General features: G+C 43.9%; 1 protein-coding gene across 2 annotated transcripts in view; it reads left to right on the top strand.

Annotated features, from left to right (window-relative positions):
• The first annotated feature begins 3,757 nt into the window (after positions 1-3,757).
• The window catches only part of krt222 (keratin 222), a 38,415-nt gene continuing 29,558 nt past the window's right edge, over positions 3,758-12,614 (top strand). Inside the window, exons 1-4 of one of the 2 annotated variants that reach the window (XM_061907338.1) lie at positions 3,758-3,987; positions 4,169-4,369; positions 10,713-10,795; positions 12,003-12,156. In XM_061907338.1, the coding sequence (XP_061763322.1) occupies positions 4,169-4,369; positions 10,713-10,795; positions 12,003-12,156 (438 nt within the window). In that variant the 5' untranslated portion in view covers positions 3,758-3,987. Of the gene's footprint in view, positions 3,988-4,028; positions 4,102-4,168; positions 4,370-10,712; positions 10,796-12,002; positions 12,157-12,614 lie in introns of those variants that run through there. The other variant, XM_061907344.1, reaches the window with a different exon arrangement.

Below are 12,614 nucleotides of genomic sequence, written 5' to 3'. Positions count from 1 at the left end.
TTTCCATATGAGTTGGGAAATTGTGTTGGATAAACGGAATACAATGATTTGCAAATCCTTTTCAACCCATATTCAGTTGCATATGCTACAAAGACAACATATTTGATGTTCAAACTGATAAAAAAATGTTTGTTGTTGCAAATAATCATTAACTTTAGCATTCGATTTTAGCAACACTTGACAAATAAGTTGGGAAAGATGGAAGTAAATACTGACAAAGTTGAGGAATGCTCATCAAACACTTATTTGGAACATCTCACAGGTGTGCAGGCTAATTGGAAACAGGTGGGTGCTATGGTTGGGTATAAAAACAGCTTCCCAAAAAATGCTCAGTCGTTCACAAGAAAGGATGGTGCGAGGTACACCCCTTTGTCCACAACTGCGTGAGAAAATAGTCAAACAGTTTAAGAACAACGTTTCTCAAAGTGCAATTGCAAGAAATATAGGAATTTCAACATCTACGCTCCATAACATCTCAAAAGGTTCCCGGAATCTGGAGAAATCACTCCACTTAAGCGGCATGGCCGGAAACCAACATTGAATGACCGTGACCTTCGATCCCTCAGACGACACTGTATCAAAAACCGACCTCAATCTCTAAAGCAGGGGTGCCCACACTTTTTCTGCAGGCGAGCTACTTTTCAATTGACCAACTCGAGGGGATCTACCTCATTTATATATATCATTTATATGTATTTATTCATGAAAGAGACATTTTTGTAAACAAGTTAAATGTGTTTAATGATAATACAAGCATGTGTAACACATATAGATGTCTTTCTTTCACAAAGACAAGAATATAAGTTGGTGTATTACCTGATTCTGATGACTTGCATTGATTGGAATCAGACAGTAATGATGATAACGCCCACATTTTCAAATGGAGAAAAAAAGTTGTCCTTTCTGTACAATACCACATGAAAGTGGTTGGTTTTTGGCATCTAATTCATCCAGCTTCCATACACTTTACAAGAAAAACATTGGCGGCAAATTCCGTAGCTTGCTTGATTGACATTCACGGCACCCGAGGGTCTTGTGAGATGACGCTGGCTGCTGCCAGTTCCTTATTATGAAAAAATGACAGAGAGGAAGGCGAGAAACACTTTTTATTTCAACAGACTTTCGCGCCGTCCCTTCCGTCAAAACTCTAAAGGCCGACTGCACATTTCCTATCTTCACAATAAAAGCCCTGCTTCATGCTGCCTGCGCTAACAAAATAAGAGTCTCGGAAAGCTGGTGGGCACGAGTGATCTGCACGCCAGCTTTCTGAGGGATCGCTTGTGCACGCCAGTTTTCCGAGACTCTGTATTTAGTTAGCGCAGGCAGCATGAAGCCTATTGTGAAGATAGGAAATGTGCAGTCGGCCTTTAGAGTTTTGACGGAAGGTATGGCGCGAGAGTCTGTTGAAATAAAAAGTGTTTCTCGCCTTCCTCTCGGTCCTATTTTCATAATAATGATCTTGCAGCAGCCAGCGTCATCTCACAAGACCCTCCGGTACCGTGAATGTCATTTAAGTGACGTCTTGGTGAAGATTGATGATCACTAATTTTTAGGTCTATTTTTTTTAAAAGCCTGGCTGCAGATCGACTGACACACCCCCCGCGGTCGGCTGGTAGCTCGCGATCGACGTAATGGGCACCCCTGCTCTAAAGGATATCGCCACATGAGCTCAGGAACACTTCAGAGAACCACTGTCAGTAAATACAGTTCGTCGCTACATCTGTAAGTGCAAGTTAAAGCTTTACTATACAAAGCCAAAGCTATTTATCAACAACATCCAAAAACGCCGCCAGCTTTTCTGGGCCCGAGATCATTTAAGATGGACTGATGCAAAGTGGAAAAGTGTTCTGTGGTCTGACGAGTCCACATTTCAAATTGTTTTTGGAAATATTCAACATTGTGTCATCCGGACCAAAGGGGAAGCGAACCATCCCGACTGTTATCGACGCAAAGTTCAAAAACCAGCATCTGTGATGGTATGGGGGTGCATTAGTGCACAAAGCATGGGTAACTTACACATCTGTGAAGGCACCATTAATGCTGAAAGGTACATACAGGTTTTGGAACAACATATGCTGCCATCTAAGCGCCGTCTTTTTCATGGACGCCCCTGCTTCTTTCAGCAAAACAATGCCAATCCATGTGTTACAACAGCGTGGCTTCGTAGTGAAAGAGTGCGGGTACTTTCCTGGCCCGCCTGCGGTCCAGACTTGTCTCTCATCGAAAATGTGTGGCGCATTTTGAAGCGTAAAATACGACAGCGGAGACCCCGGTGTGTTGAACGACTGAAGTTCTACATAAAACAAGAATGGGAAAGAATTCCACTTTCAAAGCTTCAACAATTAGTTTCCTCAGTTCCCAAATGTTTATTGAGTGTTGTTAAAAGAAAACGTGATGTATCACAGTGGTGAACTTGCCCTTTCCCAACTACTTTGGCACGTGTTGCAGCCATGAAATTCTAAGTTAATTATTATTTGTAAAAAACAATTAAGTTTATGAGTTTGAACATCAAATATCTTGTCTTTGTAGTGCATTCAATTGAATATGGGTTGAAAAGGATTTGCAGATTATTGTATTCCATTTATATTTACATATAACACAATCTCTCAACTCATATGGAAACGGGATTTGTACTTCCAACTGCAATTTGAGGTCTTGATCAGTTCCAGCGTTGTCGCATTGCTTAAAACATCCATAAATGTACGGTTGGATGGATTTGACGTAAGAGAACGGGTTCCGTGAATGCCATTACTGAACAGCACACAGATACGAGCCACAGAAGTCGTTATAGGTGTATGCGCAGCAAATCTTTTCTGTAACTACCACTTTTAAATTTGTTCCTGACACTCAGGCATTCTCAGAACAGTTTTGCTGAGCGACTTACCAAAACAAAAATGGTGAGCAGACATATTTGTGAACAATTTGAACACAGGGAAATTCACTAGAGCACGTCCCTACTAATGATGACCACATACACTATATTGCCAAAAGTATTTGGCCACCTTCAACAGCTTCAACTCTTCTGGGATGGCTGTCCACAAGGTTGTGGAGTGTGTTTGTAGGATTTTTCGATCATTCTTCCAGGCCACACACTGATGTCGGTCGAGAAGGCCTGGCTCTCAGTCTCCGCTCTAATTCATCCCAAAGGTGTTCTATCGGGTTCAGGTCAGGACTCTGTGCAGGCCAGTCAAGTTCATCCACACCAGACTCTGTCATCCATGTCTTTATGGGTTTGCCTGGTCAGTAGGTTCTCTACAGTGCCTCTGTAGAATGTGCTGAGAATGGGGCGAGGAAGCTGTTCTCGTCTCATTTGACGCAAAAAGGGCATGCACTCCAGTGTGTAGGGACCAGGTCATATTGTCAGATATCTGCACCACCCAGGAACTTGGTGCTGCTTACCATCTCCACTGCTGTGCCGTTGAAGAAGAGTGGAGTGTGGCTGGACTAATGCCTCCTGAAGTCGACGATGGTCCGGTTCTTGGTTCTGCACCAGTCAACCAGATGTTTCACCTCCCCATTGCAGTCCTTGTCATGGATGAGGCCCACTACTGTTGATCACAACTGGGATCGACCCGCACAATGTCAGAGGACATTGTGTGGCTGTTGGTTTGAAAGCGGCTCAGTAATCCAGGATCAGAGAGGACAAAGGGCCCCAGAGTGCTGGTGATGTAAGCACTGTGTTTGACCCCCTACTACTCTACCCTCTCCTGGTTTCTGTTTGTTTGTTTGCTCAATAGCACGGTGGAGAGACCACAGGCCAAACAAGCACCGATTGACAGTCTGCTGTGTCTCTGGGGGCCAGCTGAAGATGACCTCCGACACTGTGGGAGAAGAAAGTGTTGGGCAGCTCTGCGGAGTGGAATGTGACTAAGCTGTAAGGAGAGGTTGTTTGGATTCTTGTGACCGAGTGACTTGGGAGACTTTTGCTGGTTTTTTCCTGAACTGCGCTTTATCTCGCTTTATTCACGGAAGGCCAAGTCAGCTCACGTGAGTAAGACTGGGTAAACATTTACTCAGTTAACGCCTCTAAAAGCACTAAAATGAGCTCTCACTGTAAAAACCTGCCGCTGTACAGTAGACTTTCTTCAGGTGAACTCGGAAGTACGTGGTGGGTTTTTTCCCCCGAATATTCCATGGCCTCTGAATGTTTGTAACTTCTTGTCCGCAGATGTCTAAGTGCACCATGGATTCTCCGCAGAGCATGTGGGGACTGAACACCCGTTTGAAAGGCTTCCTGGACCAGGTGAACAGGCTGCAGGAGACCAACGAGCAGCTGGAGGCTCGCATAGGCGAAATGGGCATGAGAAACGCGTCTTGTTCTCGGGACTGGTCCGAGCAGGAAAACGCAGTGAAAGAACTGCGCGCTCAGGTGAGAAGAACTAACGATTATTCAGGACAGGAAAAGATCCAGTTGAACTGCATTGTTTGCCAATCATGCTGAGGTATGTCAAAGCATAACATTACAGTGAAGGCCGGTGTGGATAATAGTCAACTACGAATGTGGCATGAACAGTATGCTGTCTAATCAGTCTTGACAGGAGAGTTATTTCATACTTGTCACTAACAGCAAAGTAGTGTTGTTCCAAAACCAATATTTTGGTACTGTTCGATACTTATCTAAATAAAGGGGACCACAAAAAATTGCATTATTGGCTTTATTTGAACTAAAAAATGTTACGATACATAAAACATGTTTCTTATTGCATGTTTGTCCTCAATAAAATAGTGAACATACATGACAACTTGTCTTTTAGTAGTAAGTGAACAAACAAAGGCTCCATTGTGTCATCGTCCATTCTATTATTTTGTCAACATTATCAAGGACAAGTGGTAGAAAATGAATGATTAATCTACTTGTTCATTTACCGGTAATATCTACTTACTTTCTCTTTTAACATGTTCTATCTACACTTCTGTTAAAATCTAATAATCACTTATTCTTCTGTTGTTTGGATGCTTTACATTAGTTTTGGATGATACCACACATTTGGGCATCAATCCGATACCAAGTCATTACAGGATCAAACTTTGGTCATATTCAAAGTCCTCATGTGTCCAGAGAACATGTTTCCTGAGTTTATAGAAGAAATATAAATGTAAAAAAAAGATTTTGTCGATGTAATCATAGTAGTATCAACTAGATACGCTATTGTACGTGGTGTTATTACATTGGATTTTAGGTGTAGATCCACCAATGGCGTTTGTTTATATTGTAGCATCCCGGAAGAGTTGGTGCAGCAGGGAATTATGGGAATTTGTTCCGTAGTGCCGGTCCAAATGTTCTTCCAAAATGTGTGTGTCGTTGTTGTTTAGTGTGGTTTCACTATATGGCACGTTTATGACAGTGTTGGCATTGTTCATACTGACACCATTGGTCTGTGTATCAATCTGATACCAAGTAGGTGCAGGATTATACACTGGTCATTATCAAAGTCCTCATGTGTCCAGGGACATATTTACTGAGTTCATAGATATAATATTATTTTGTTTTTAAGACAAAAGACGATGTGATGCCAAAAAATAATGTCCTTATTTCAATGTCATTCAAGTACCTCGGGGTTTGGGTGGACAATAAGCTGTACTGGACTGTTAACACGGACCACCAGTACAAGAAAGGACAGAGCAGGCTGTACTTCCTCAGGGGACTGCACTCCTTCAACATCTGAAAAAACTCCTGTGGATGTACTACCAGTCTGTGGTTGCCAGTGTTCTGTTCTACATGGTAGTGTGCTGGGGGGGGGCAGTACATCTAAGAAGGACAGCTCCAGACTTGAGAAACTGATCAGGCGGGCCGGTTCTACAATCGGAATTAAACTGGACACACTGGTGACGGTGGCAGAGAAGAGGACTGTTGACAAACTAGTGAGCATCCTGGATGATGCCAGTCACCCTCTGAATAGCGTTATCTGTAGCCAGAGGAGCCTGTTCAGTACTAGACTGCTTCATCCCAAGTGCAAGACTAATAGACTCAAAAACTCCTTTGTCCCACACGCCATTAGACTGTACAACTCCTCTCTGGGACGGGGGGCGGGGGGTACAAGGATGACAGGGGATGCAAAACAATAACAGTGTAATACGTTTTCATGACATAGTCACTACTGCCTACTTTGTCTTGTTATATTCTTATTTTACTGTTGTATTGTTATCACAAAGTTGCTTTTTAGTTTTTATTATTATTGTAAAATTTCTCCATTTTGTTTCCATTTAAACCCCCATTATTTACTTTTTACTTTTATTTAAATTGATCTCAACTCTGTACACTGCTGCTGGAATTTTAATTTTCCTGAAGGAACTCTCCTGAAGGAATCAATAAAGTAATATCTATCTAATCATAGTAGTATTGACTAGATAAGCTCCTGTACTTGGTATCATTACAGTACCTGTTAGGTGTGTTTGTTTACATTCTGACGCGGGTGGGCTACGGTGTGTAGTAAAGCATGTTCAGCTATTCCTCGTCCTGCAGGCAGGATACTTGTAAGAAACTTACTTCATTTGTCGCCATGGAGACGAGATTAAAGATTTAGAAATCGCTAAAACACTGCAGACTGTGGCTGGACATTCGCCGCTTTCTAGCTAGCCATGTCTTAAAGCACCTGTTCCTGAGGGCGTTTCAGTGTTATAACTTCACCTTTATTGTTGGTTTTTAAGCCAAAATGTGTTCATTCTCCCTTTTCTGTCCACACACTGTGTCTGCTTGTAAGTACTCCGTGATTGTGCGCTGCCGAACATGCTCCTCTGTTCATAAAAACAGCAATGACACGATGGTACGACGACGGGGAATGGCGCAACGGTACTTTTCAGAGGCGGTGTAGTATCGAATATGATTTATTAGTATCGCGGTACTATGCTAATACCGGTGTACCGTACAACCCTACAGCAAACCTATTGAAAGCACCAATTTTATGACAACGTTATAATTAGTTACATAATCTTAGGCCAATTAAAATGCCGTAACTTACCTGTGAGCACTCCAATATAGGCTGTAAGGTTAGACATTGATAATTCCACATGTGGGGCCAAAAGCCTATTCGAACTAAGTTACTGTAAGACTTGTTACTGTGTGGCATTATTTACTCGGATCTATAGTCCTAACGCACTTCTTGTCGGGATCCCCAGCAATGCGGAAATCTGACCGTATCACACCAATTCTCAAATCCCTTCACTGGCTTCCTGGAACAGGCTAACCTCCTCCAACCTCTGAGGACAATGCTATGAACAATAGGAGACCGGGCTTTTCTGCTCCGCCGCTGCAAGTCTATTCACCGATCTCCCTGACCACCTGAGGGAACAACAGACCGTGAATGCTTTAAAAAAAGGCTTAAAAACCCTTCTTTTTTTTAAAAAACAAAAAACACTTTTTTTTAGATATATGCAAACTAGTTTTAGCTATTAGGCTGTTCTAGTTTTTATTGTTATTTATTTTTATTATCTTTGTATGTTTATTTTTTAATACACTGTAGCACTTTGAGGTTGTTTATTCAATGTAAAGTGCGTTTTAAAAATAAAATCTATTATTTATATTATTATTATTATTATCATCTGACTTCACAACAGCAAAAAAGGCTGAAAAAACAGCTTAATAATGTCATTTTGCCTTATAATATTTTGGAGTGTGCCTCTAAGCTTCTCCTGATTTTGTTGCAAATATGTTTTTTTTCTGGTAAAAATGCATCAGATTATTTGTGTTTTTAGTTTCAATACAGCACAGTAAGAATCTATAATCTGCTACTAAGACATTAAATACTTTTGATCCACTGAGCTCACAGGCGCTCAAGAAGGCTCAGCGGTAATGAGCGTATTGAAACCCACACATCACAAGCGCGGTGTGGTTCCAATCCTTTAATTGATTACAGTATTTCCCTGATAAATTTTGCTTCCCGCAAACATGGGTGTGCCTTGTGCTGGAAATGTTCAATGTTTTTACGCTCGAGCAAATGGAAATCGTTTTGTGTTGACACTTGATGTGTGTGCAGTGAAGTCAAGGACACACCCGTTGGAGAAGTTGGAACCTGTTTGATGAAAAAAATGATGTCATGCAGGGGAAATAGTATTCCGCTTCAGTCTTGTATGATGCACATTACAAAACCCAAAACCAGTGAAGTTGGCACATTGCGTAAATCGTAAATAAAAACAGAATATATCCATCCATCTTCTTAAGCTTATCCAAGGCCGGGTTGCGGGGGCAGCAGCCTAAGCATGGAAACCCAGACTTCCCTCTACCCAGCCATTTTGTCCAGCTCCTCCCGAGGGATCCCGAGACGTTCCCAGGCCAGTCGGGAGACATAGTCTTTCCAACGTGGCCTGGTTCTTCCCCGTGGCCTCCTACCGGTCGGATGAGCACGAAACACCTGCCTAGGGAGGCGTTCGGTTGGCATCCTGACCAGATGCTTGAACCACCTCATCTGGTGTGGAGGAGATGCGGCTTTAGTTTGAGCTCCTCCCGGACGGCAGAGCTTCTCACCCTATCTCTAAGGGAGAGCCCCGCCACCCCATTTCGGCCGCTTGTACCCGTGATTTTGTCCTTTCAGTCATAACCCAAAGCTCATGACCATAGATGAGAATAGGAATGTAGATTGACCGGTAAATTGAGAGCTTTGCCTTCCGGCTCAGCTCCTTCTTCACCACAACGGATCGATACAGCTGAGGACGCCGCACCGATCCGCCTGTCGACCTTACGATCCACTCTTCCCTCACACGTGAGCACGACTCCGATGTACTTGAACTCCTCCACTTGGGGCAAAATCTCCTCCGGAGATGGGGCTCCACCCTTTTCCAGGGGAGAACCATGGACTCGGACTTGCAGGTGCTGATTCCCATCCCAGTTACTTCACATTCGGCTGCGAACCGATACAGTGAGCACTGAAGATCTTGGCCAGATGAAGCCATCAGGACCACATCATCTGCAAAAAGCAGACACCTAATCCTGCATCCACCAAACCAGATCCCCTCAACGCAGTGACTGCGCCTAGAAATTCTGTCCATAAAAGTTATGAACAGAATCGGTGCCAAAGGGCAGCCTTGGTGGAGTCCAACCCTCACTGGAAACGGGTCCGACTTACTGCCGGCAATGCGGACCAAGCTCTGGCACTGATCGTACAGGGAGCGGACCGCTACAATCAGACAGTCCGTTACCCCATACTCTCTGAGCACTCCCCACAGGACTTCCCGGGGTGCATGGTTTAATGCCTTCTCCAAGTCCACAAAGCACATGTAGACTGGTTGAGCAAACTCCCATGCACCCTCAAGGACCCTGCCGAGAGTATAGAGCTGTTCCACAGTTCCGCGACCAGGGCAAAAATCACACTGTTCCTTCTGAATCCGAGGTTCAACTATCTGGCATAGCCTCCTCTCCAGTACACCTGAATAGACCTTACCGAGAAGGCTGAGGAGTGTCACTTTAAAATGCGCTTAGGTGACAACTCTAATGATGACCACATCGTCAGTTGCTGTGTCAAATGGCGTTTTCCATCATTTTCAGCAGACTCCATTGCCCAATGATCAACCTTCGACTTTCCTCCCACACAAGACCCACCCAGGAATGGGGCCTTATGAATTATTTCCTACTGTATTTGTGCGATGAGCTGTGTTGAAAATGCATATTTGTACAGAAACCTGATCTTACCTTAGCGTCTGGTTGTGGATTGCACAACGCTTGCCTGGTTTGGTTTGTCTGCAAGTCACCGATATAATGTTTGTGGAAACATTGATGAATATCCGACAATAAACTGCAGAGAAATGTCACACGACGAGGCAAACACGAAAAAAACGAATCATTGACATGAACAAGTCACTTGGAGCCATTTCAGAGCAGCTTAAGGTCCCAGGAGCAACTGTGCAGACAATTGTTTGTAAGTATTAAGTGCATGGCACAGTTTTGTCACTGCCACGATCAGGAAGAAAACGCAGGCTATCACCTGCTGCTGGGAGAAAATCGGTCAGGATGATCAAGAGTCAACCGAGAACCACCAAAGAGCAGGTCTGCAATGAATTGGAAGCTGCTGGAACACAGGCGTCCACAGTCAAGCGGGTTTTGCATCGCCTTGGACTGAGAGGTTACCATGCAAGAAGGAAGCTCTTGCTCCAGAAGCGACACCTTAAGGCTCGTCTAAAGTTTGGTGCTGATAACATGGACCTTCTGGAGGAAAGTTCTGTGGTCAGAAGAAACACAAATTTGGCTGATTGGCCACAATACCCGGCAATATATTTGGAGGCGAAATGGTGAGGCCTTCAATCCCAGGAACACCACACCTACCATCAAGCATGGTGGGGGTATAATTGTGCTCTGGGCCTGTTTTGCTGCCAATGGAACTGGTGCTTTAAAGGGAGTAAATGAGACCATGAAAAAGGAGGACTAGCTCCAAATTGTTCAGGACAACCTAAAGTCATCAGCCAAGTCAGGACTTTGGGAAGGCCATTCTAAAACCTTAATTGTAGCCTGATTTTGCCATTCCTTTACCACTTTTTGACGTGTGTTTGGGGGTCATTGTCCTGTTGGAACCCCCAACTGTGCCCAAAACCCAACCTCCGGACTGATGACTTTAGGTTGTCCTGAAGAATTTGGAGGTAATCCTCCTTTTTCATTGTCCCATTTACGCTCTGTAAAGCACCAAGTTCCATCAGCAAGTATTTTTAGAGCCTACAGAATCGTCAAGGGACGACGTAGATGAGATGCAGCCACCGCTTTGCAACTGACTTTTGTTTTGTTTTTCTAGGTCGGTCAACTCCTGATGGAGAATGCCCAGTTGGCCTTACAGTCCGACAAGATGAAGTCCAGAGCTGCAGTCATCCAGGCCAGGTAAGCTTGTCTGCGCGTATCCGACACTGTAACATTTAGAGGTCACAAAGGGGAAAGACATATTAGACTTAGACTTAGACTTAGACTTCCTTTTTATTGTCATTCAAATTTGAACTTTACAATACAGATAAGAACGGGATTTCGTTGCATTAGTTCATGGTAGTGCAGGATAAAAGAACAATAAGGTGCAGATGTAAATAAATAGATTACTGTACATATAAATATATTGCACTTTTGCATATGCATCCACGTTTACGGATGTATGTTATATTGTCTTTGTATTCCAGCCAGTTAATCCATTTTTGGGGGGAATTGAAGGGATTATTATGATGCGTTCAAAAGTCTTACAGCCTGAGGGAAGAAGCTGTTACAGAACCTGGTGGTTCTGCTTCGGAGGCTTAGGAACCTCTTTCTAGAGTCCAGCAGTGAAAACAGTCCTTGGTGGGGGTGGGAGGAGTCTTTGCAGATTTTCTGAGCCCTGGTCAGGCAGCGGCTTTTTGCGATCTCCTGGATAGAAGGAAGAGGAATCCTTATGATCTTTTCCGTCATCCTCACCACTCTCTGGAGACACTTCCAGTCTGAGGCACTGCAGGGTCCAGTCCAGACAGAGATGCAGTTGGTCAGCAGGCTCTCTATAGTGCCTCTGTAGAATGTGCTGAGAATGGGGGGAGGGAGCTGTGCTCTTTTCATCCGACGCAAAAAAGTGCATGCGCTGCTGGGCTTTTTTTTACAAGAGCTCCGGTGTGTAGGGACCAGGTAATATTGTCAGTTACCTGCACCCCCAGGAACTTGGTGCTGCGTACCATCTCCACCGCTGTGCCATTGATGGCTGGACTGGTGATTCCTGAAGTCAACGATGATCTCCTTGGTCTTGTTGACGTTCAGGACCAGGTTGTTGGTTCTGCACCAGTCAACCAGATGTTTCACCTCCTCCCCGTAGTCCATGTCGTTATTGTCACGGAAGAGGCCCACCACTGTCGGGTGGTCCGCATACTTCACAATGTGGTTGGTAGTGGACCTGGCGCAGCAGTCATGGGTCATCAACGTGAACAGCAGCGGACTCAGGACCCCAGCCACCTGGTCTGCACATCCCTTAAGTCAATTTTTATGGCCGATTTTTCATATCACCTGCTGGTTATATTTACGAACAGTTAAAATGAGATATCACGCGATTGTTGGCTGGTAATCCTCTCTACTCATGTTGCAGATGTGAGACGGAGGAGTGTAACACCAGGCTTCTGGAGCAGCAAGTGGCTGTGCTGAGGGAGTCGAAGAAGACCACTGAGAAGAACTGCATGATACTGCAGACTGACATTGACAACTCTGTGACAGAACTGCAGGATGTGCACCAACAATACCAGGTCACTACATTTGTGCACACTACTGACATGTGGGGTATTTTTGGGGAAATATTACACATACAAACGTGGTCAGAAGTTGACATACACTGTCATGGTTGTCTACACTCTTATTTTTTTTTTTGTGATAGAGTGATTGGAGCACATACTTGTTGGTCACACAAAAAAAACATTCATGAAGTTTGCCTCTTCTATGTATTTATTATGAGTCGACTGAAAATGTGAGAAAATCTGCTGGGCCAAAAGTATACATACAACAATGTTAATATTTGGCAAGTTTCACTACAATAAGGCACTTTTGGTAGCCATCCACAAGCTTCTGGTTGAATTTTCGACCACTCCACTTGACAAAATTGGTGCAGTTCAGCTAAGTTTGTTGGTTTTCTGAAACGGATTTGTTTCTTCAGCATTGTCCGTAAGTCAGGACTTTGGGAAGGCCATTCTAAAACCTTAATTCTAGC

Source organism: Nerophis ophidion, linkage group LG01 (genome assembly GCF_033978795.1).
Source record: "Nerophis ophidion isolate RoL-2023_Sa linkage group LG01, RoL_Noph_v1.0, whole genome shotgun sequence".
Taxonomy (NCBI): Eukaryota; Metazoa; Chordata; class Actinopteri; order Syngnathiformes; family Syngnathidae; genus Nerophis; species Nerophis ophidion.
This window is presented reverse-complemented; position numbering and strand designations above follow the sequence as displayed.